The following is a 25,763-nucleotide window of genomic DNA, read 5'->3' as shown; positions in this document are numbered from 1 at the left end:
GCCACTTTCCCATTAGTAGTTCATCACCCAAGTGTATAAACATCCCGCTGTCACACAACAGCCGCGAGAACAATATACACAGTGGTTGCAACTCCATCTCCAATTGCCTCTCTCAACAAATACTTGGGTTGCAGTCAAGGATTTGCAGCAAGTCCTCCTCTAGTAGCGTGACGACTGTTATCCAATGCATATCATTGATGTTCATGATGCAGTATACTCTTTTAACGTTTGCCCAACTGTCGCCATGTTTGAGCCTTTCCCCTTGTACATACTGCATCATCTTGTCATCGATCCAAAAATCATCAAAGACACCATCGAAGTCATCTATGGCCAATCTTTTCCGCTTGCCTCCCCTTATTGCACCTCTACCATTTGCCTTTTTCATTAAAGTGTCATATGTAGTTACTAGCGTTTGGCCAAAGGCCACATCGGTGGTGGCACAGTGTGGATATAAAATATCATCATTACTGCTCTGTCATAGCCTCATAAGTGCCAATACCTCATCGATGTGTTACATAAAATAAAAACAACATGATAAGTATACAATACCTCATTGAAAACATAAGCACAAATAAGGGAAAATAACTCACTGAGTCGTCAAGCCACCTACCCATTGTCAACACCTTTTCAAACCACTCCTGGGGATAATCCCTGGTCTTGCACTTTACATGCCCATCACTGCCAGAATCAATGTAATAGGCATAGAAGAGTTTTTTTTTTCCTCATCTATTGGCCTATACAAATTAACCTTTAACTCCTCCGTTTTCACTTGCCCACTTCCTCTGCCTTCCTCCTCCATTTTCACTTCCCCACTTACTTCGCCTTCCTCCTTACCCTTCTCCATTTTTGCTTCTCCACTTTTACGGACTTCCTCATTTTTTTCTTCATTTTCCTCTTCTTTCCATACGTTACTGCAGTGTAAAGAGAAATTATGTGCTTACTCTTTCAGCTCTCTCTTTTATGCTCAGGTTGCACTTCAACGACTTTCAATACCCCACCAACTTCCTTCTCCAACCTACCAACTTTCTCCTCCACTCTTTTCATCCACTCTTCCATCTTCTCAAACCTCTCATAAACGGCTGTTGTAAAACTCTCAAATAGACCGTTTATGAGGTCAACCATCTCATTCTCCCGACCTCAGTGCCTCAGCAAAGCGGTACTTGTTGTACCAATTTGTCAATTGGGTGGAGGCGTACAAACCTCTTCATCATCATCCTCTTTCTCCCTCCCGCCGATTGGAGCTTCATCATCTTTAGCGTCAACAACATTCTCAAGCAGTGGCCTTGCAACTGCACTCACATGCATGACCCCTTCTAGGTCCCGCATTAGGTAGTCTATCACTTCATTTGCTACATCATCCAGTGCTATGAACGATATAATATACTCCTCTCCCACTTCATCACTAGTAAGGGTGAGGAAGGGACAGACGATTCCCTGCAATAAGAAAAAAAAAATCAATCAAATTTAAGCCACATTTAAAAGCAAGTGCATATTCAAAAGATTAATCCTTTAATCTTACCCGAGCCGCTTGAATTTCCATGTCTATTTTGTCGTAATCCCAATGGGTACAATTCTCAGTGTGTCACCACAACATCCTAGGAAATTGCAATCGCTCATCCGAAGTCTTTTTCTTCCCCCCAACCTTAGCCAAGACAAGGACAACCTCATACATCCAAGCCTACATTGTAAAAAAATAGTCCATATCAAAATTAAAACACATATAATACAAAAATATATAACAAAAAGCTATTAATATTTACCTGCATTGCCCATGGTTAGCTGAAATGATACCCGTCCCCACGGATAATCATTAAAGAAGTCCATGTTGCTTGTAAACTTCATCCAATCTATATTAACGGCTTTTGTTGAGTCGGAATCCATTAGGATTGAATGCACAAACCATACTAGGCATATCTTGAACCTCTCTGTAGAGGTATACCCAACTTCTCCTAGCCTCTTCTCTAAATTGTGTCCCGTAATAAACACCTTTCCCCCCTAAAACCTTTTTAGCCAAGTTATCGACTACCCTACTCTTCTTTATTCTCTCTTGCTCTTCCGCATCTGGAAATGCCCCACATCTTAAGCCTATCATTAGGGCATATTCCATCATCCCAAAACGTAGTGGCTTCTCATCCACTACGAACCACATTTCATGTTTTTTTTTTTTTTTTTTTTGGCTTTTAACTGAGTGTAGCAACATATAATGCACTCCCTGCCCCTAGAACGCATTTTTCCAATTTTCTCTGATGTTCACAAAATGACCGAAACAACTCTTTTTGAATCAGTATGCTGTTCCTCTAAAATCTTCATTATTCTCGTAAAAACTTGCCAACTCGACCTAACTGTCACCCGTACAGGGAAGTACGGTACCTTATCGCTTACAACCTCCAACCCATAATCTTTATAATTTACGCTTCGAAAAATCTACATAATTGATATAAACTAAACATCAGCAAAAAATAGAAACCAAAACAACCAATAGGCTACCAATTTGGGGGATATGGGCTTCGAGGGCATCGGAGAGTGGGTGATTTTGGCCTCGAGAGGACTGGGGAAGTCAATGTAGGCCCTACAGAGGCTGTTGTGGACTGCATTGACTGGAGATGGCTAAGGATGGCAGGCAGCCCTCTAGCCCCCCTATTTCGCCACCTCCTGCCGTCCTTATGTGACGCCTCTAGAGCATTTCATCAAACACTTGGTGTGCGTCACCCTGACATTCTAGAACCTTCTGGAATAGTAGGGGTGAGCGATTCTGGGTACCTTGTATTTTTTGGGGGAACCGGAATTGCACAGGGCAGGTTCCCAAAAAAAGGAACCGAAACCGGAACCGCACAGTACAGGTTCTTAAATTCAAGGAACCAGAACCTAAAATGCAAGTTCCAGTTCTATTCCCAGGTACCCTGTAAAAATACACCCCTAACAAACTTTATTACCCCCCTATTAGTTTAAAAAATGACAAAAATACCTTAAAAGTTTACAAATACACCCCTAACAAATTTTGATTACTTATTCATTTGTGTCCAATATAACTCATAAATCCTTTAATCTCTAGGCAACACTTGAATTCAATCAATTCATCACAATTCACATAAAATTTCTCAATCAAAACCAAGACACAAACAATTATTCATCTGTAAATTGTTAATTTAATGTTGTAAATTGTTAATTTAATGTTATAAATTGTTAATGTTTATAATGTAATATAATAATATTGTAATTAATTAAGTAATTATTTAATTATAATGTAATGCTATAATTAATTAAGTAATCATACTATACATGTATAATATAATGTTATAATTAATTAAATTTCTAATTATTTAATTAAATATTGTACTAATATTTATAATGTAATGTTATAATTAATTAAGTAATCATACTATAAATTTATAATGTAATGTTATAATTAATTAAATTTTTAATCATTTAATTAAATAATATAATAATGTAGTAAATTGCTAATGTTTATAATATAATGTAATAAATTTATAACTAATTAAGTAAGCATTTAACTATGTAATACTATAATTAATTAAGTGATCATAATATAATGGAATGTAATAATGTTATAATTAACTACATAATAATTTAATTAAGTAATCATTTGTTTATAATGTAATGTTACAATTAATTAAGTAATCGTATTATAAATTTATAATGTAATGTTAATATGTTATAATTAATTAAATTTCTAATCATTTAATTAAGTATTATGCTAATGTTTATGTAGTAAATTACTAATGTTTATAATATAATGTCATAATTAATTAAGTAATCATTTAATTATGTAATGTTATAATTAATTATGTGATGATACTATAATATAATGTTATAATGAATTAAGTAATCACACTATAAATTTATAATTTAATATTGTAATTAATTAAATTTATAATCGTTTAATTAATATATTAATGTTTATAATGGAATGTTATAATGATTAAGTAATCATACAATAAATCTATAATGTAATGTTATAATTAATTAAATTTTTAATCATTTAATTAAGTAATGTAATAATGTAGTAAATTACTAATGTTTATAATGTAATGTTATAAATTTATAATTAATTAAGTAATCATTTAACTATGTAATGATATAATTAATTAAGTGATTATAATATAATGTAATGTAATAATGTTATAATTTAATTAAGTAATTATTTAACTATAATGTAATGCTTAATTAATTAAATTTTTAATCATTTAATTAAGTAATCATTTGTTTATAATGTAATGTTATAATTAATGTTTATAATATAATATTAAAATCAATTAAATAATCATCTAATTATGTAATGTTATAATTAATTATGTAATCATACTATAATGAAATGTTATAATAAATTAAGTAATCATATTATAAATCTTTAATATAATATTATAATTAATTTGTTTATAATAGAATTTTATAATTAATTAAATAATCATTTAATTATAATGTAATGTTACAATTAATTAAGTAATCGTACTATAAATTTATAATGTAATATTATAATTAATTAAATTTCTAATCATTTAATTAAATATTATGTTAATGTTTATGTAGTAAATTAATAATTACTAATGTTTATAATATAATATCATAATCAATTAAGTAATCATCTAATTATGTAATGTTATAATTAATTATGTGATATAATGTAATATTATAGTGAATTAAATAATCATACTATAAATCTTTAATGTAATATTATAATTAATTAAATTTTTAATTATTTAATTAAGTATGGTACTAATGTTTATAATGAAATGTTATAATTGATTAAGTAATTATACTATAAATCTATAATGTAATGTTATAATTAATTAAATTTCTAATTATTTAATTAAGTCATTTACTAAATGTTATAAGTCAATTAATTAAATAGTAATCAATTAATGTAATGCGGAAATTAATTATATTATAAATCAATTAAGTAATGTTATAAAATTATAATTAATTAAGTAATCATTTAACTATAATGTAATATTATAATTGATCAAGTATGTTATTTAACTAGTAATTAAATTTATTAATGTTTATTAATTTATCATATATAATTCATTAATTGCTAATTTACTATAGATATACTTAGAACTTTATAATTGAAGTAAATAACTAAATATATTATTGTTCAATCAAATATACTATTTTATTCAAAAATAATTCTTTTAATAACATTAAAATACTTTTTATTGGATCCTAATTCAAATTATACACTTAATTAATCAAAACTTTAATATTAATATATTATAATATATTAAAGTTTTTAATATGGTGTAGTTTATATGTAATAAATATAATTGTATATTTATTTAATTATGTTATTCTAAAAATTTAACTTTTTCTATTTTAAATTTTTTATATGTAAAATAATGAAACCCCCCATTATTCACAAATATTTCATTGGAGCCCAGGTTCCAAAGCAAGTTCCAAAACAGGTTCCAAAAATCTGTTTCAAACAGGTTCCAAATCGGGTACCCATTACAGGTTCCAAGCAAGTTTCAAACCGGGTGCCCGTTTCAGGTTCTTTTTCCAGGTTCCGGTTCCGACACACATAAGAACTGGAACCGGAACCGGAACCGTACAGTGTCGGTTCTAATAAAATAGAACCGGAACCTACCCGTATAATGCCGATTCCGATTTCGGTTCCGGTTCTGGTTCTACTTGTAGGTTCCGGTTCTACCTGCTACCCGTGCTCACCCTTATGGAATACTCTTGTATATGCTAGAATCTTGTAATTAATATGGTAATTGGTAGATGGTAGTTGGTAGGTGGTAGTTTGGAGTTAGCTAATCTCCACTGTTGATTGCGGGAGATCTAGACCGTCTATTGTAAGCTCTATCTACTATAAAAGGGGGAGACGTTCATTTGACCAAACCATCCAAGAATTGTAAAGTTTCTCTCATTAGTAAAGAGTTCTCTTCTAGCATCTCTTGTGAGTAAGTTTGTGTGAGTGTTCTCTTACTTGCAAGGCTAGAAGCGTGAGCAAGCAAGGCTGACTTAGGGCAATCGTCAAGACATTGACACCTAAGGCCGCACGAGTCTGAAAGGAAGCAATGGGGTTGTGACATTTGGTATCAAAGCGGGAAGATTCTTGGTTCAAGATGTCGTCCAAAGTTTTCCATGAAGAGCAAAGGGGGAGGGAGGCCAATCCTAACCCTAATCTTCCAAGAAGAACTCTCGAGGAGGGAAGGACAAGTCCATGGATGTGATGGCCTCAATGGAAGCACAGGTGATGCGCAACGAGGTGAATGTTGCCGAAGTGAGGGAACACCTCGATGTCTTTGATCAAAAGCTGGATGATGTGGAAGGCATGGTCGAAACCATGGAAGAGTTTCGCTAAGATGTTGCCGAGAAGCACCAAGGTTTTGCGGAGTTCCAATCGGTGGTGTTGGACTCTCTTAGGGCATTACAAGCTCAAGTGAAAAAGCTCCGATCAGGTCTAGAGAAAAACAAGGGCGATTGGGCGTTTTGCAAGAAGGTGATGGCAAACGGGGTCGTCACCAATGCCGCACCTCCCGCAAGGGTCGAAGTTCCAAGACTGCAGAAGTATGGGGGAAAGCAGGATGCCCAAGAGCTAGAGAACTTTCTATGGTCCATAGAGAGATACTTCGAAGCTACTAGTGTCCAAAGTGAACAAGAGAGGGTGAACATTGCAATCGGGTATCTTGAGGATCATGCAATCCTGTGGTGGCAACGAAAGCATGCCGAAATTGTTCAAGGTACGTGCATCATTAACACTTGGGAGTTGCTCAAGTGTGAGATCAAGAAGCAATTCTATCCGGCCAACGTAGCATATAAAACACGAAAGAAAATGTAGGAGCTTAAGCACACAGGGCCTATTTCTAGGTATGTGGACGAGTTCTCTAAACTTATGCTTTGAGTTGATAACATGAACTCGAAAGATTTGCTATTCAATTTTATGGAGGGGCTCCAACCTTAGGCACAAAGGGAGCTCCAAAGGTGTCAAGTTGCCAACATCTCCACGGCCCTCACTGAAGCTGACACCCTGGTCGAGTTTCGCAAGGGAGAAACATCCAAGCCGAAGAAAGATGGCAAGCCTGATTACGGCAAAGATGGGGGAGGAAAGGGAGACAAACCATCCCACCGAGAAAAGGGAGACAAGCTGCCTCACAAGAAGGAATGGCGGAAGGATGGTAAGAAGGAATACAAGCGCCGGGAGAACTGTTATCTTTGTGATGGGGATCATTGGATCCAGGATTGTCCCAAACGCAAGGCCTTCAATGCCATGTTCGAAGAGAATCAACCTGAAGCACCCGCATTCGAGACTGCCAACATGGGGTGCTTTCAACTTCTCAATGCCTTAAAGGTAAAACCCGCACAACCCAAAGTTTAAGATAAGTCCCTTATGCATGTTAAAGCCACCATCAATGGGAAGAAAGTCTAGGCCTTGTTGGACACGGGTGTTTCCCACAACTTCATTAAAGATAGTGAGGCAAGACGGTTAAGCCTCAAGGTGGAGAAATCGGATGGCCGGCTCAAGATGGTGAATGTTGAAGCTAAACCACTTAGGGGCGTGGCTCGGAATGTTGAGCTACATCTTGGCACATAGAGCGGCAAGGTAACATTTTCAGTTGCACCTTTAGATGACTTTAACCTTGTTCTTGGCATGGAATTTCTCAGGCAATTCAATGCGGTTCCCCTACTGCGATACAACTCTATGTTCATTCTTGAGGGAGTTCCATGCATGGTTTCGACGGTGAGCAAGACCACACCAAGCAACCAACTCTCCACAATGCAAATTGAGAAGGGACTTAAGCGGAAGAAAGAAACCTTTCTTGCCATGATGCATGAGTTGGAAGATGAGGGAGGTGTGGGCTGCCTGTGGAGCCGGTACCGGAGGAAATATCCTAAGTCCTTGAAGAGTGCAAGGATGTCATGCCACCCGAGTTGCCGAGATGTCTACCACCTAGGAGAGAGGTTGACCACAAGATTGAGCTAGAGCCGAGAGCCAAACCACCCACCAAAGCTCCATACTGGATGTCGCCATCGGAATTAAACGAGTTGCGGAGACAACTCAAAGAACTCTTAGAAGTCGGATTTATCAAGCCTTCGAAAGCACTATACGGAGCTCTGATTCTCTTTCAAAAGAAGTATGATGGGTTGCTTTGCCTTTGCATCAACTACCAGGCACTCAACAAGGTAACCACAAAAAATAAGTATCCCATTCCACTATTTGCCGATTTGTTTGATCAACTTGGACATGCCAAGTACTTCTCTAAGCTTGATTTGAGATCGGGATATTACCAAGTGTGGATTGCGGAGGGGGATAAGCCGAAGACTGCATGTGTGACGCATTATGGAGCCTTTGAGCTCAAAGTCATGCCGTTTAGCCTTACCAATGCCCCTGCCACATTTTGCACCCTCATTACCATATCTTCCATCCATACCTTGATCGGTTCGTGGTGGTGTATCTCGATGACATTGTGGTGTATCTCGATGACATTGTGGTGTATAGTAATACTCTTGAGGAGCATGCCGAGCACTTGCGGATAATTTTTCGAGTGTTACAAGAAAATGAGCTATATGTCAAGCGAGAGAAGTGCTCATTTGCCAAGCTAGAGGTAGAGTTTCTTAGCCACAAGACCATAGACGAGAAGCTCATCATGGATAAAGCCAAGGTGAAGGCTATTGCGGAGTGGGAAGCCCCAACAAAGGTTATGAAGTTACTCTATTTCTTGGGTCTCGTCAACTATTACCGAAGATTCATCAAAGACTTTTCCACCATTGCCGCACCACTCACGGATTTTCTCAAGAAGGCCATAAAATGGGAGTGGACGGTTGATCGCCAACATGCCTTTGACTCTTTGAAGTGGGCCATCATAGAGGAGTCGGTGTTAGCATTGCCCAACCATGCTCAACCATTTTAGGTACATACTGATGTATCTGACTTTGCTATTGGAGGTGTGTTAATGCAGGATGAACATCCAATAGCATTTGAAAGCCGGAAGCTCAATGATACGTAGCGGCGATACATGGTGCAAGAGAAAGAGATGACAGCCATGACGCATTGTCTACGCGCTTGGTGGCACTATTTGCTTGGTTCCAAGTTCTTGGTGAAAACAGATAATATGGCCACAAGTTACTTCCAGAGTCAGAAGAAACTCAGGCCCAAGCAAGCTAGATGGCAAGATTTCTTGGCCGAGTTTGACTATATGTTGGAATACAAGCCCGGGAAAGCCAACTTGGTGGCGGATGCATTGAGTCGAAAGGCCGAGTTTACAGCCATAAGCAAGATACAAGGTGACCTCCTTAAGCTCATAAAAAAGGGTCTCGAACATGACACATTGGCCAAGCAACTCATCTCCTTAGCTCAAGATGGCAAGACTAAGCGCTTTTGGGTAGAAGATGGCCTTCTGTACATCAAAGGGAGAAGGGTGTATGTTCCAAAGTGGGGAAATTTGTGGAGGAACTTCACCAAGGAGTGTCACGACACCAAATGGGTCGGATATCCCAGACAAAGGAGCACCTGAGCACTATTAGAGGCAACCTATTATTAGCCACAAATGCAGGATGATGTAGAGTAATTTGTGAGAACTTGTCTTGTGTGCCAACAAGATAAGGTGGAACACCGAAGCCCCGCAGGTTTTTTGGAACCATTGCCCACACCAAGTAGACCATGAGAGAGCATCTCAATGGATTTAATAGTGTGCTTACCGAAATTCGAGGGGTTTAGTACCATAATTGTTGTGGTGGATAGGTTGTTGAAGTATGCTAACTTCATCCCCAGACCAAATAAGTGTACAACGGAAGACACGACCAAGCTTTTCTTCAAGCATGCAGTGAAATATTAGGGTCTTCCGAAGTTTATCATCAGTGATCAGGATAGTCGATTCATAGGGAGATTTTGGACCAAGTTGTTCAAACTTATGGGGTCGACGTTGCACTTTTCTACAAGCTTTCACCCTCAAACCGACTGGCAAACCGAGAGAGTGAATGCCTTATTGGAGATATATCTGCGACACTTTGTGAGCGCCAACCAACTTGATTGGGCAATGTTAATTGATGTAGCCTAATTCTCTTATAATTTGCAGAGGAGTGAAGCCACCAACAAAAGCCCATTCGAGATGGTGATGGGTCAACAACCACTCACGTCGCACACCTTGGGTACAAGTTATAAAGGGAGCAACCCCGCGGCATTCAAAGTTGCTAAGTCATTGCATGAGCAAGCCGATATCACACGGGCATATCTTAATAAAGCAACCAAGAAGATGAAGAAGTGCGCAGACAAGAAGCGGAGGCATGTGGAGTACAGCGTGAGGGATCTAGTACTTGTCAAAATCCTCTCATCACAACACAAGTCCACCCGACCACTACACAAAGCCCTTGTCCAAAGATATGAGGGGACATTTTCCATAATCAAGAGGGTCGGTAATGTGTCCTATAAACTTGAATTGCCCTCTTGGTTGAGACTTCATTCGGTCTTCCATGTGAGTTGTTTGAAGCCGTACCATGAAGATGCAGAAGATCCGGGAAGGCGAGGATCAAAATGGGCACCATTTGGCAACACCAAGTTCTATGACAAGGAGGTGGAGTGTGTGTTAGCTGATCGTGTCATTCGACGAAAGGGCCATCCTCCAAGTCGGGAATACTTTGTCAAATGGAAGGGACTACCGAAGAGTGAAGCCAGTTGGGAACCTGAAGATGCATTGTGGCAATTTAAAGACAAAGTCTAAGAATTCCACGAAGAGTCGACGATGACGTCTTTGGATTGAGTGGGGGAGAATGTGACGCCTTTCAAGCATTTCATCAAACACTTGGTGTGCGTCACCCCGACATTCTAGAACCTTTTGGAATACTCTTGTATATGCTAGAATCTTGTAATTAATACGGTAGTTGGTATGTGGTAGTTTGGAGTTAGTTAATCTCCATCGTTGATTGTGAGAGATCTAGACCATCCATTGTAAACTCCATCTACTATAAAAGGGGGATACCTTCATTTGGCCAAACCATCCAAGAATTGTAAAGTTTCTCTCATTAGTAAAGAGTTCTCTTCTAGCATCTCTTGTGAGTGAGTTTGTGTGAGTGTTCTCTTACTTGCAAGGCTAGAAGTGTGAGCAAACAAGGCTGACTTAAGGCAATCGTCGGGAGATTGACACCTAAGGCCGCACGAGTCCGAAGGGAAGCAATCGGGTCATGACACTTAGCCCTCCAACCTCCCACAAACAACCTCCCTACGACCTCCCTTGCCTTCCCCCATCTTTTGTAACCTAAACAAAGCTACACACCCGATGCCCACCAACTGCCCGACAAAACGCCACAACCACCGTAACAATAAAACCAACTACATATCCCTCAAATTCGCACAAATCAATCAAATTTCTCATCAAATTCAAAACCACCAGTAAAAAACGTACCCTTTCTTCACCGGTGTCCTCTTCGCTTGAATTCTCGCCGGCGTCCTCCTCTTTAGAACCATTTTCTGATTCTTCTCTCTATTCTTGTGTTGGCGTTGTCTCCTCTGCCTCTGGACCACCTTGACTCATCGGATGATCCACTAGAGCGTCTTCTTCGACAGCCTTTGAATAGCAGCCGTCGCCGGAGTCTAGGATTTGGAATGGGGTTGGGTTTTCCTCCTTTTTGTGAATAACAGCCATGATTTTGTGTAAGGAAGCTTTATGATCGAATATTTGCTAGAAATATGGCACTTTTATTGCTGAAAATCGCAGAGAAATCGAAGGTGTTCGTCGGTCATTTTTTGGGTATATTGCTCGATTGAGCAATTTTGAAGGGTGGGGGTCGTTTTTAATTTTTAAAATTTAAACAAACTTCCGTTAATTATAATATTACCCACATATGTTTAAATCTTTTCAGTTTTACATGTTTAATGAATCCTAAGTGTGCCATGTCAGTTTTTCTAACTTAAAAAAAAATTGCAAAATATTTTCAAGGTTATTTTTTTAAAAGCAAACTTGGGAGGTCTGACCAGTTAAATTTCCTCCATTACATTGTACTATTTTTATACTATACTATACATTTGATGTATGAATTACATTACATAGTATTACTTTTGCTCTCTAATAATTATTTTTTAATTATTAAAAGTTAATATATATTTTTCAATTATTATTTAACTAATAAATTAAAAAAATTCAAAACTTGAATGGGCGAACACTTAATGCTAGTCAATGAAAGTCAAAATGATGGTCAAATACTGGTCAACACCATCAAATATTGATCAAAGTCGGTCAAACATTGGTCAACGATGGTCCATGACGGTCGGTCAATGCCCAACCACTGCATATTTAAATTTATAAATATTAAAATTAATTGTCCGTGTTTATTTGTTTAAAGTTAGTGATAAGTAAAATTGCACTAACTAATACAATAATTTTAGTTTGCAATATATGTTGTAGAATATATTACATTATTCTAACCATTGGTATTATTTAATGTAATACAGTTTTGTTACCAAACAGTGTATCGTATTATTTAGTACTATGTAATTTATTTAATGTTATGCTATGTCGTGTGTTAAACGTAACTTATATTTCATTTTATTAAAAGCTTATAAACTTAAATCAAGCATTTTAAATTTTAGTGTTGATTCCATGACCTTTTGTACTATATATATATATTATCTATATCTATACTATATATATATATATATATATATATATATATATATATATATATATATATTATATGCTATAGCAAATATATATTGTAAAGATTAAAGGATGATTTGCTAAGTTATTAATTGGAATCTAGAGAAGTGGTAAACTAAGGCAATATGTGAGTTAAATAAGAATTCATTCTTAAAGGAATGGTGATGAAATTTCAGAAGTGACAATTAATAGCGGGAGAATGGCTTTCCCACCCGTCAAGATTCAAAATGATACTTTCCCACCTTATCAGGTTTATTAATATGAATAATAAGATGAAATATCTTTAAAGTTTATTCTTAATTAGTTTATTATAAATTAAAATTTAGTTAAATTAAAGTCTTTACTCAATTATTTATTAGTTCAAGTGTAAAGATATATTTTTCCCTTTGTTTATTTAATTAATTAGAAATATTGATTTTCTATGTTAATTAGTAAAAATGAAAAACATTATAAATTTAGTAGATTATTGAATAAAAGTGATGAAATATTGATGACACTATAAATAAATAAATAAATATTTAGGTCATTTAACTTTAAACAATTTCATAGTATTACTCTTAACTTTTTAGGTGAGGTTACCTATTATTTCTTTTTTGACTTTTTAATATTTGACTTTTTGGCTAATTAAAAAATAATAAAAAATTTATAAAGTCAAATATTTAAGGGTATTTTCGTATTTTCAATAAAATATTAATAGAAAACATAACAGAACCTAATGAATGGTGTGAAAATGTCATTTTGAAACTTGAAGGGCGGGAAAGGTTGTTTCGCCAAACCTTGGGTGGGAAGATGCTGTTCTCCCATTAATAGCTTTAAGGGGGCGTTTGGTTCAGGGAATATTGGATTATTAGGAATGTTGGATTACTGAAAAGTTAGATTACTGAGAATCTTCACGAAAATGTGTTTGGTTAATTGGTGGGTATGTTATATTAATATATTTGGTTGGGAGGAATAAATTGGTGGGTATGTTATTTAAATTACTGAATTGTCCTCTAATTAAATATTATTATTATATTATTTTTAATATTGATTATTATATCCCTGCATTTAAAAACATAGCAAAAACAACCCCATAATAAAAGTTTGGAAAATCACAAAGCACCCCGACTAACCCAGCCATTGCCGGTCGTCGGCAACCACCACAGGCCGCCGGCATCCGGCAACCTAATGGCGCACGGAAGGCAGGAAATGGCCTTCGTGCTCCGTATGGCCATTTCCGGCCAGAGATCTGGCTGGAAATGCGTTCAGCCTTTCGTGCGCCGTTTCAGTTGTGGCGGCTAGCCGCGACGGTGGTTGCCAGCAGCAGGTGGGTGGGGGTGATGGCTTGGGTGGGCTGTAATTTATTTTGAATTCAAGGGTAATTTTGTCCAAAAAATTAATTAATTTGGGTGACATAGTAAAAGCCATATTCATATAAATAAATTTAAAAATAAGGGCATTATTGTCCTAAAATTTTATTAATAAGAGATAGAATTGTAACAAAAAAAGATTACTTTGGTAATCTTGGAATACCTAAGAAAATAGAGGTAATCAGATTACTTCCAATATTACCAACAATAACTACTATTGGTATTTGAAGATTACCAGAATCTTATATTATTTAACAACCAAACATGGTAATCAAGTAATATAAGATAACATAACTCCAGTAATCTCATATTACCCCTAACCAAACGCCCCCTAAAGTTATATATGCATCGAAATTTTACAGCTACAGTGAGCAACATTTGTTCTTTCAAAATTCCTAATCTTTAAAGAATTCCCTCCACAAATTTGAGTACTACGAACTAGTATTTTTGGAGACCTGCATTGATAAAGGACTGCTTGAATACTGCGAACTAGTATTAGCTGTCTGCTGTCGTTCCATTTCATATCAAGACAAGAAAGCAAAATGCAGCATTAGTATAGGATGCTTAATCTCTACAACCATATTTTTTTCATTATTAATTTAACAAAAAATATTTATATTTAATTAGGTCTAATCATTGTAATTGGGAGTTGATTAAAATTTGTCCCGTCAAGCCATTTTCAATCGATTTGTAATATTATCTACTTCACAGATGTTGCCACAGTCTAAATTTGACCTTTTCCCTCTTATCTGTCGTTGTAGCTGACAAATTTAAAGGCACTAATTGGTACATTTATATAGAACAATGACATAGTAGCTAAATAATTGTAAGATTAATTTTTTTTTTCTCTAGAGACTGATTCGATGGGCTGTCCTCATAAGCTTATTTCACATCCTCAAGTTATAACAAAATTAATACTGAAGGTCATAATATTAATAGAAAATAATAGAGTTACTGAAAATTACACATCAAATATATATACCGAATGACGTAACAAAATCATGATCGTTGATTAATATTAACTTATAATGAATAAACAGTCAGGATTGTGTCACGTCATTCGATACATGAATTCGATGTGCATCCTTTGGTAACGGTAACATTACTCAATATTAATTTTGTACGCTTCAAGTTTATTTCAACAACAAATGATGTGACATTCTTGTATTCTATATTATGAAGTTGCTTAATACATGGGCAAGGATTTAAAATCTTACCAGATAATCTGAAATCCCAACAAACCCCAATTCCCATTTATGTTCAAACTTTTTTCTAAATCCAATTTTGACCTAATAATATTTATGTTACTTACAACTTAGAACTAACCTTTTAATGACCTATTCATTTCCATCTATTTTGGCTGTCATAATTTATCTGTAATTTTCATTCGTGTAATAAATGAAATTATCTTATCAATAAAAATGATATAAATATAGTTGATCAGTGAGGAATCAAAGAATTTATTAAAGTAAAAATAAACAAATTTAGATTGTACGATTCTGAATTCTGTAATAATGCATTAAATTCGATACTTTAACCTTTAATTATTTATTAAATTGTTAATTAAGTTGGATTAATTTAATAATTTTCCCTGATCAATTTTGTGATTGCTGCTGGCGTTAACATCCGAGAAGTGAGAGAGTCAACTCAAACCCCCCGATTAAGACAAAACACTAAACAGTATAACAGAAATTCAGGATCCAATCGTGTGTACACGCGCTCATTGTCCGCGTATAAAATGTCTCTTATCTACTTTCTTCATACACTTTAATCAAATCAGAATCCGATTAGTCTTAAAGCATCTCGGCTTTTCTCCAGTTCCGTATTCACAGGACTGAACTTCACGCTCCTTAAAACAATTAAAACACAATCTATCTATATTTTGTCTTCTTGTCAATTAGCTCTTGGTTCATAAATCTCGACGACTTAGCTGAGTCAATAACCCCGGAAGAAGTCCGCCATCACATACAGAAAGAGAGAGGGAGAGAAAGTCTGACACAGAGTTGCTGACTCTCTTCGTTCTTAGACGAAAATCAAACATGAGTTCACTCGTGCAGGTAATCGATTCGTTAAATGAATCTCTCAAATATTTTTTTTCTCATTTTCTTCTAATTTGAACTTCTTATTATTAACAAATATCAATTTAATCATTTATTTATTTATTTATGTTGATTAAGGGTTTTACCAAGTCGCTTGCCATGACGGTGCTCTCGGAGATCGGCGACAAGACCTTTTTTGCCGCTGCGGTTCGTATATATTTAATTTTATTTGTTTACCATTTTTTTCTCGTATTTGGAAATGATTTGGATTGGATATTTTAGTTTTTTTTTTTTTTTTCCTATTTACTGTCTATTAGTTTGAAATTGATTAGGATGCATTTGGGATGATATGGAATCTTAAGAGGATAGTGGAATTAAAATTAATAATAATAATAATGGACTCAATGCTTAGGAAACACATTTACAAATCCTTATATTCAAATGTTTGAAAACACATTTACAAATTAAAATGTAAGCTGAAATCCGATATGAGAGTTTGCAGGGTGCAGATGAAGCAAATGAGAATTTTCTTTAATGTTAATGGCCCTACCCTGCTCCGTCTTTGACTTGCCTTTGCTTTATCTCGCGAACTTTTATGGATATTGAAGTGTTTGTACGGTCTCATGGCATTTTGCATATGGTCTTAAAGAAGACCCTTTCTGTAGGCATGTTCTACCATCAGCTAAATCAGTTGATTACATCCCAATTAGTGTTGAAGTTGTACTTTAGATTGTGATAAGTTTCTCAGAGGACATTATATGGGTGTGCTTTTGCATTTCAAGAGGGTTGAACGATTGAAAGTTGCCTTGATACCAGAATCACTGTGATCAATGTTATTTTTACTGTAGTTAACATTCCTATATTGCATGGATAACTCAAAGCCAACGATTTTTCTCATGTGAGCAAAGTGCAATAAAGATTGTTTTACTATCAATTCATTAGTTAATTTTAAACTAATGATCTTGTAAACAGTTGAAAGTCAGTAAAGCTAATTATTCTTCCAGTTTTTTGGAGTTCGATAACTGCCTTCTTTGTTGTTGAAATTCAATACTTGTACTAGAGATGCATTATGGAGCAGAGCCAAAAATTTTCAGATATACATTTTTCATTCTAGAGAGAAATCATGATGCTTTTGGAATTTCAGTGAGAAAAAGTCTCTTCCACTTAAAGATTCTCTTTATAGTTGTTCTATATGCTTCATGATTGATATATTTTACATTTCTGATTCTGTGACTTACTTTTTTTATTTTATTTTAATAAATTGGAAAACTTTCCCAATACGTATAACTTACATTATACGGTATGTTTCAAGATCTTGGCGATGCGTCATCCAAGGAGACTTGTCTTGTCAGGTTGCCTGGCAGCTTTGATCGTGAGTATGCTTTTGTATTCTTTTCATTACCTTGATTGATTGCAAATCTGACTTTTCTATTGAACCATTGGTCTTTAGGTGATGACTATTCTTTCTGCTGTTGTTGGCTGGGCAGCTCCAAATCTTGTAAGCAGTCTCATTGCTTTGTGAAAAGCTCTTATAATTATGGCATTCTATTTATCTTTTGTTTTTTTAATATTTATTTATTTATTTATTTTTATATGCTTGTAATTGGTGCTTGTTGTCACTTTGAGTGTCTAGAGCTAACTCATGGTATGACTAGAGTTTCGATGCTCTATTCTGATAGTAATTTTATTCAAATACTATATATTGTCATTGGCCAGAATTGTCTTACTAATAACAGAAGGAAAAAATATATCATAATTAAATTCAGGTAAATCTAAAAATTAAAAAAGCGAAAAAGAGCAAAGACCCAGATATATCTAACTCCCCAACTTTTCTTTATGGGTCATCCATTATCTAGAAAGAAGTCTTTTCCAATCTGATGGATCACAGCAGATATAAATTTCTTGGATGATAGTTTAATTATAATAAGCTTCAGAAGAATGAACAAGTAACTGAACAGGCAGAAGCCATCAATCAATTATTAATTGCTTACCCTTCCCTTGACAAAATCAATAAATGTTTTGAGTAATTGGAATCAAATAAAGGGGATAAAACATTCATTGGTTAACATAAGAACTAAGCTTACTGTTAGAGATTCTTCTGAAGAGGATCACATACTTAATCGTAGGGAAAGCTTAAGAAAGAGTTAATCTAACAAAAAATTTATTTGCTGTGGGATGTCCAGATATGGGTTGCCAAGAATTTGCTCAAATACATAACCAATCATGTTAAAATATTTTATATATTTGGTTGGTTGTCTGGGTTAGTAGGGCCTTTATTGAATCCGGGCCTATGACGGGGGCATAACTAAGGATTCCTTTTTGGCTGGGTTAGAAAAGACTTTTAAAAACCTTGTTGAGACAAAGAAATTCTATCTAGTCAGGTTCTCGATTTCTTCTGTTACCTTTCTCATCTAGTTTGTTAACTTATGCCTGGTGATCTTAAACATGCAGATCTCTCGTAAATGGACTCATCACATAACAACATTGCTGTTCTTTGGATTTGGTCTATGGTCTTTGTGGGATGCTTTTACTGATGGAGGGTAAAATTTTTGGCTTTGATGTTTCCATTCCCTATTTCTTTTTTTTTTTTTGAACCATTTGCGTATGCAGTTCTCGTTCTCATGCTTCAATATGATTAGATTCCACTTGCACAAGAGATAAATCATTTATTTATTATTTAACAGGGAGGCTGAAGAATTGGCTGAAGTTGAAAAAAAATTGGTCTGTTTTTACCTTTATCTTGGCTTACCTTATACTTAGCCTGAGTTCCTTTTGAATTTACCTTGGTTGCATTAACAGGATGCTGACTTTAAAGCAAATGCAGGAACCACCAAAGAGGGCAGTAAGGTATGGCTATAACACCACTATTTCATGAAATATGGCACTGCCTATGCAAATTATTAATGAGTCTCTCAAAAATATGTGAAATGTGTTTTTCAAGGATACAGCAATTTAACATGGACATATTTTTCTACGGTCATGAAATTTCTCCAATTTCATAGATAAAGTTGAGCAATTGGTGCTTTGTGTTAACATGTACCATGTACTACCATAGAGTATGGTAATGATGAAACAATCACATTATAATTCCCTCTATATGGGGATATTGTTATGTCTTTTCTGGAAAGTTTCATAAAGAGTTGGATGCATTAAATATTCATATTTTTCTCACTCAAATGGCATTTGTGAGATGTGATTTATTCAACTTAATTTCTTTTCCCCTCTCCGCTTCTCTTGTTAATTATTGATTTTAACAAATCACTTGGTCACTCTACAAAGGGAAGAAAACAAATAGGAAAAGAATCTGCTGGTGATGTTGAATGAATATATAATTTTTCATACTACAGATCATTTGACCCATATATATATTGTGCCTAATTTCTGGTAATGAGCCATTGACTTTGAGATTATACTAGTGACTGGCTGATCTGTACATCATACCAGTGCTGTTTGCTTGTAGTTATCAAACTTTTCTTAAATTTTTGGCTTTTGGGATATTCCAGAAATATCAATTGCCATGTATGTCTGCCAGTAACTTCTGTGCTCACCTTAAATCTTATAAGTAGCGTCTGAGTGATGATGTTTGGTTTAGAACTTGTTGAATTAGGCTTTCAATCACTATTTGACATAAGTTGATAGCACACTCCTTAGGGTTTGCATTGGCGGTAACACATGTTCTTCTTCCTTGTTCATGCACATTTCATGAGTTTTTCCCCTGCCCATGTAAGCGGTAATAAGTATTTCTTATAAAACATTGAACCAGTGATATTACAATTTTTAGTGCCACTCAGGACATTATGTACTCTGCTACTACATTTGTTCAAGTCTTGTCATTTAAATACAAGCAAATAAAGGTTTATGAGCATTTTTGAAATCTTTTCTATTATGAAGTTGTAAAAAGAAAATCAATTCCATGTGGTGAAATTTTTTTCTCGAACTTCTTCTATGGAACAACAATGTGCACCACCATGGTGCTAGTTATGGTAGTGATTCAAATCAATAATCAAGGCCCCCATTATGTTGGTGTGTTTTAACATCATGGTTTCAAATATTTGAAAGTACTTTCTTTCTCCATTTCCAGGCTGATGATGAGTCGAAAAAGAAGAAGCGGCCATTCCTCTATCAGTTCTTCTCTCCAATCCTCTTGAAGGTTATATTTCTGTGAATTGTTGAATTCTAAATCCTGCAAGCCTATGCTTACATTATCAGTTCTTATTCTGCAGGCATTTTCTATTACTTTCTTTGGGGAATGGGGTGACAAGAGCCAGGTAAAATATCAATTACAGAACTGCTGCATATATCTGTGTGTATTACATTATCACTAATTGTTGTGTCATTACCATGTTTCTCTGAATAACTGCCAATTCAGCTAGCTACTATTGGTTTGGCTGCGGATGAGAACCCATTTGGTGTTGTTCTTGGAGGAGTTGTGTAAGTTATTCATTGCAGCCTTGTGATTGTGTTCGTTTTCTTGTGATGATGTACATATTACACATCTTTGCTGATTGTTTTCCCTTCTTTAGAGGACAAGCATTGTGTACCACTGCTGCTGTCCTTGGAGGAAAGAGCTTGGCATCTCAGATATCAGAGAAAATAGTAATCTTACACTTTTTTTTTTTTAATTTCTATTATGGTTTATACACTTTATCTATTTTATTGAGCAGTTGTAATGTTGTAACTATCTTGATGCAGGTTGCACTCTCAGGTGGAGTTCTCTTTATTGTTTTTGGACTCCAGTCCTTCCTTTCATCAGTGGAGTGATAAAATCACATTATTGATGGTTAGTACACAATCTCTACGTATATAGCATGTCCTAGAAATGAACTTTCTCTTTTTGGCCTATCTGGGTTGCTAGGAAAATCTATATACTAGTTAACCTGTTAGAACATGCTATTTCACCAAAAAGTCAAATCAGTCCGTGGATCAGAACAAAATATCTCAGGTCAAATTTCAAACTAAATATTCCCGAATTGATTGACTGATCTTGCAGGCACTAAATATGTGCCACATGCACCAATAGACTGTTAGAAGAGGAATTCTATACTTAAGTTAATATTTCAACTTTTCCGTTTGATGCAATATGTAGATAATTAATGTTTTTCATCCAACTCTGTTGGATTTACAATAAATCAAATGCTAAGAATTTGTGTCCCCACGAAGAAGATAAGATAATATAGAAAAAGGTTAGACAATTGTAACACAAATTTGGGACACAAATTCTCAGCCTATGATTTAATGTAATCCAACGGATTTGGATGAGTTAATTATTTTTTAATGTCAACTAAACAATTTTTAAGCCGTTAGAAATTTTTGAGTCAATGGCTAGGAATTTGTGTTACAAATTTATGTAAAAAAATTGTTTTATAATAGCTATTATCATTCTTATTATACAAACCAGACTAGAAGCAGATGATATCTTTTCTTTAGCCCATGATTCTGGATGTCAGCCGGCACCCGGTATCCCCCGCTTGCAACCCTAACAGTGATTTTGGTTTATTCCTACCACTTGCCTGCAGGGATTGGAAGCCGATTTGGTGAAGTAAAGAACATTTCACGTTAGCTCTCAGAGCTCTATCATTTGCCATGGTAGGGCATTGTGATTATTTTCAAGAGAATGATTCAAACAAGAAAGGAAACCAATTCAAATATTGAAAAAAAAAATTCATAGGTTATGTCATATTTTATGGCTCTTTAGCGATAGTGAATTCTTCTTTTGCCTCTGCACATTTTACTGTACTTCATTTGAATTAAAACATTGTTGAAAAATCCAAATAAGATATTTAAATGTTCGCATGGAGTTGATTAATTTTGCTAGTCTCCTTTTTCCTTGTCTACTGCTCTCACTCAAGTTTAAGGTAGATGATTAGGGGCATTTGCTCATACAAATTATGCAATTGTGTGCTCAAAATCAATTTATATAACATGTATTACTGACAAAAAGAGAAGTCGATCAACATTGAACTGAAAGCACCCGACTTTTGGTTACAGTGAGTGGCGTTGATTTTTTTTCTCTCTTTTTGTTTTTTTTTTTTTTTTTTTTTTTAATGAGTGAAGCTATTCGAGTCAGTTTGTACGTATTTTAATTAATTTTTTGAAATCTTGAAATGAATAATTAGAAAAATCCTTTTAATGATCATTTTTATTAACGTGTGGGGTACAAATTTGTAAACATAACATCAACTAGGGGAAAGAAACAAAAATTAACAAGGAATAAAAATTTTATCAATCACAAAAGTTTAAAAATATTTCAGCCACTACTGAGATTTTATACGTGTCCTTCTTTAGTTGTTTTGTCCTCTAGCTTATTCTGCTCTATCCACTATTGTATTTATTCACGATATTTTTAGTTCCAAGGTCATCAGGTCTAAACAAGACAGAAATGTCAAATTCGAGCTAAACAATCAACACAAGTGAGCAGCCCCTAATAGACAATTAAATATCTTTCAAATTTTATTTGTTTAATTGTTTTGAAAGAAGAGAGATCTAAGTCATCTAACCACATAAACGCCTCGCATACCGAGTTTTATTCAAAATTACTACCACCCTGCTGTCATTAATTTGACCATAGGATGACTGAGGTTCATACAAATATGAGCACTACTGGCTTTATATACAACAATCTCTCACTTTTGAACGAGTACCCAGGGTTTTTTTCACTAGGGCTATATCTTTTCAGCAACCACCACCACTTGCAGGTTCAATAGAACTAAGTAGCCCATTGCCTCTTAGTTGCATGCAATGATCCTCTGCATCCGCCTGAGAACAAATAATCACAACTGACAACCCATTGTAGTGTGCTTCTTGCATGATATTAACTGCATTGTCCAGAGTCATTCCGGGTATAACCTTCATTAATACTTGGACAACATATTCCCGTTTATTGTAGTTGTCATTGTGCAGTATCACTCGGTAAGGTGGAGTTGTTTTCTTTTTTTTCCTGTAAAAGGTAAAGAATAGTACCACTAATGCTTCAGCATGCCATTCATTTGATTCTATATAAAAGATAACTATTCTATGTTGCACAGAAACATTCACAAAACAAAATGCACAATAATTAAAAAGAAATTCAAACGTGTAAGAATGAAAGGAACAAAATGACATCAAATTAATGGTTTTAACTTGAGATACATTAAAATGCATATTCCACAAGAGTCTTCAACTTGAGATTGGTTTCTAGATTTAAATTATCTAAGCTGGCATGGAAAAGATCATCACTCCGCGTTGGTCCTATCAGAAGAGTGAGCTAAGAAAGGGTTTTGAATATTTTACTACCCATTAGTATTTTATGTAAACAGCCAATTTCAAAACTTGAACCCAAGGTCAAGCGCTTATAAGAAGGCTTCTACAATTACAATAAGCAATGGACAACTAATATGTCATAAATTCATAATTTCATCCCCAATTTGGTTTCACACATCTAATTGCATGCATGGAAAGATAAATGTATAACTTAATGGTTCCAACCAAAGATATCAACAGGTTAATTTTTAATATTTCCCAGTGGAACACATAAAAAGAAAGAGCTTGGAATATTGGGCATATAATACCTCAGATCAAATTCGGATTCTCGGCCCGGACTGGTTCTCTCTATAACTGGCCTCTCCAATACCCCTCCTTTACCTGGTCCTGTTGCTGAAACAGCCATGAGAATGTTCCGATTGGCATATGCCCCTCTACAAAGAGACTGTCTGTCCCCTATTGCACATATTATCATTAATCATCATCCTCATCATCTTGATACCAAAAAGACAAAAGGTCTAACTCAAGTCTAATTTACCACACTCAATTAGGAGATTAAAAAGTAAAACATATTAAAAAGAGAAACACCATAATTTTGCATATTGCGATTCCCACTTTCGTTCATCAATTTAAGGGACACAAGGAATCTGTATTTTGAAAGGTCTCTCCAAATCTATCTATCTAGCCTGGACTTCGAGGGAAAATTACTAATATTTATTCATCTTCTTTTACTCTCCTCTTCTCTTCTCACTTAAGTATGCAAACAGAATCTAAAACTTCTCCCACCTCACTTCACTCCACTTCACATAACCTCTTTCCATTTCTCTGAAAACATCAACAACTATTTTTTTTCCTCAAAAAAGGCAATTTAAGAAAATCCACGGACTACTATGTTGTTCAGATACTAACTACAGCTTGATTAACAAGTACACACTAAAAAAACAAGACATTACATTACTCCAAATTCATTTAAGCAAATTCAAAAACAAAAAAATAAAACGAAACTCAAATAAAAAACACATCATCATCTTAAAAACTAGTTGGGCATACACAATCCTTCCTGTCAAACTCAAAATTGAACATGCAACATAACAACAGACACTTAAAAATAATTGTTACTAAAATCAAATCAAAGCCAATAAATTTATCCGACAAAAATCAAAGCCAAAAAATATAGAGCGTTGGATGAAGAACCTGGTTTCGAATTGAAGACGGTGTTGGGTGAAAGAGCTAGTCTCCCACAAATTGCAGTCTCCATATTTTCTCTCACTCTCTCTCTCTCGCTCCGTTCTCTTTCTCTAACAATCAAGTGGAAAATGGAAAAATAATAATAATAATAATATTAAAAACTGGTGGTTGTGGAACCCAATCAATTAAAAAGACGTCGTTTTCTGGCCTCAGGTGTTTCTCCAAAAGGACGCGTTTTGCCTCTTTACCTCTCATTTTTTTTTTTTTTTTTTTTTTTAAATTTCTATGTTTAAATTGAATTTAAACCGATTTTGATCAATATTATCTTTATAACTAATTTATTGAGAAATTAATAGTAGGAGAGATATTTGACAATTTTAATGACCAAAAAGTCGTTGATTACTAAATTAATCTTGATAATTAGATTTATATTTTCTATTTTAAGGTATTTAACGTAATTGTCTTTTTCACTATAAGAAATCAGTTAAAAAAATAAAAAAAAGCTCCATAAGTCAACTAATATTCTATATTTTGTGGGTGGATTAAAATAAGCACTTGATAATTGATATTAACATAAAATTAGTGTCCCGCTTTATCAATGTTCTTTTATTCATCTTATATCAACGTAGACTGATTAATTTAACTGGTATAATCTCTTATAATTATTATTAAATCTATAGATTTAAAGATCTATTAACCAATTCTCACTAACATAATAATAGTATGAGCCGTTCGATTCGCAATTTATGATCATTTTAACTTAAATAGAGAATTAGAGATCAATCAACCAACCATTTTATGAATTGTCTTTTATATTAGAGTAATACAACGTTTATATCAATATTTTACACTATTTTCTTCATCATGATGTGATAAATGTCATCTCATCTGTCACATTAACAAAATATTACGTCACTTTCTCCAAATAAAAATAATAAAAAACTGCTAAAAACTCAAAATTTCAAACTTAATTTCCCTAAACGAAACCTAAATCAATTTCAAATCTCCTAAACACAGAAATGCACAAAATTTCTCCCCAAATACTCTCAATTTTGAAAACCCAGGCATCTCAGTCTCCAGCCACAGCCCCTTCCCAAAGCGTCTAGTGGCCATCCCAAACTGGTTTGCCTCTGATTTTGATGTTAAACGACCATTCGTCAGAAGATTACGGTGCACCACCACGATGTAGGCAAGTTGGCATCCCCACGGTGTCCAGCGACCATCCCAAACTGGTTTGCCTCTGATTGCCACTAGTTCTTGATTTTTTTTTTCACGCCTGTAAGCCTTTAAGTGTGTGTGTGTGAGTGAGTTTGAATTTTGTGAAAAGAGAAGAG

General features: G+C 34.8%; 3 protein-coding genes across 3 annotated transcripts; 2 read left to right on the top strand and 1 right to left on the bottom strand.

Moving 5' to 3' along the window:
• Positions 1-7,986: 7,986 nt before the first annotated feature.
• Positions 7,987-8,876, top strand: LOC116107459 (uncharacterized mitochondrial protein AtMg00860-like). The gene is made up of 2 exons (XM_031393726.1): positions 7,987-8,333; positions 8,465-8,876. The coding sequence occupies exons 1-2, from the start codon at positions 7,987-7,989 to the stop codon at positions 8,874-8,876; spliced, it is 759 nt and encodes a 252-aa protein (XP_031249586.1).
• A 6,939-nt stretch (positions 8,877-15,815) lies between these two features.
• On the top strand, positions 15,816-21,663 carry LOC116107526 (GDT1-like protein 4). The gene is made up of 13 exons (XM_031393799.1): positions 15,816-16,020; positions 16,141-16,209; positions 17,315-17,374; positions 17,453-17,500; positions 18,454-18,542; positions 18,687-18,723; positions 18,802-18,849; positions 20,084-20,152; positions 20,226-20,270; positions 20,372-20,433; positions 20,526-20,598; positions 20,695-20,782; positions 21,519-21,663. Exons 1-12 carry the CDS (start codon positions 16,003-16,005, stop codon positions 20,761-20,763), a joined length of 687 nt encoding a protein of 228 aa, XP_031249659.1. The 5' UTR covers positions 15,816-16,002; the 3' UTR covers positions 20,764-20,782; positions 21,519-21,663.
• Positions 21,664-22,495: 832 nt separating this feature from the next.
• On the bottom strand, positions 22,496-24,585 carry LOC116107495 (ATP-dependent Clp protease adapter protein CLPS1, chloroplastic). The gene is made up of 3 exons (XM_031393759.1): positions 24,436-24,585; positions 23,550-23,697; positions 22,496-22,939 (listed from the first exon to the last, which is right to left on the bottom strand). Exons 1-3 carry the CDS (start codon positions 24,497-24,499, stop codon positions 22,675-22,677), a joined length of 477 nt encoding a protein of 158 aa, XP_031249619.1. The 5' UTR covers positions 24,500-24,585; the 3' UTR covers positions 22,496-22,674.
• Between the last annotated feature and the right edge of the window lie 1,178 nt (positions 24,586-25,763).

This window comes from Pistacia vera, unplaced genomic scaffold, assembly GCF_008641045.1.
Source record: "Pistacia vera cultivar Batoury unplaced genomic scaffold, PisVer_v2 Contig539, whole genome shotgun sequence".
Classification (NCBI taxonomy): Eukaryota; Viridiplantae; Streptophyta; class Magnoliopsida; order Sapindales; family Anacardiaceae; genus Pistacia; species Pistacia vera.
The sequence above is the reverse complement of the archived record's forward strand: the minus strand, read 5'-3'. Positions and strand labels throughout refer to the sequence as shown.

What these genes read in the sequence shown, in the direction of transcription:
- LOC116107459 (XM_031393726.1), top strand. Translation starts at nt 7,987, where the DNA reads ATGTCGCCATCGGAATTAAACGAGTTGCGGAGACAACTCAAAGAACTC. An exon ending in TTTGAGCTCAAAGTCATGCC is followed by an intron (nt 8,334 to 8,464) that starts GTTTAGCCTTAC and finishes TGTGGTGTATAG; the next exon opens with TAATACTCTTGAGGAGCATG.
- LOC116107526 (XM_031393799.1), top strand. An exon ending in GTTGCCTGGCAGCTTTGATC is followed by an intron (nt 17,375 to 17,452) that starts GTGAGTATGCTT and finishes ATTGGTCTTTAG; the next exon opens with GTGATGACTATTCTTTCTGC. An exon ending in CTGAAGTTGAAAAAAAATTG is followed by an intron (nt 18,724 to 18,801) that starts GTCTGTTTTTAC and finishes TTGCATTAACAG; the next exon opens with GATGCTGACTTTAAAGCAAA.
- LOC116107495 (XM_031393759.1), bottom strand. Translation starts at nt 24,499, where the DNA reads ATGGAGACTGCAATTTGTGGGAGACTAGCTCTTTCACCCAACACCGTC. An exon ending in CGTCTTCAATTCGAAACCAG is followed by an intron (nt 23,698 to 24,435) that starts GTTCTTCATCCA and finishes TATGTGCAATAG; the next exon opens with GGGACAGACAGTCTCTTTGT. An exon ending in GAATCCGAATTTGATCTGAG is followed by an intron (nt 22,940 to 23,549) that starts GTATTATATGCC and finishes TACCTTTTACAG; the next exon opens with GAAAAAAAAGAAAACAACTC.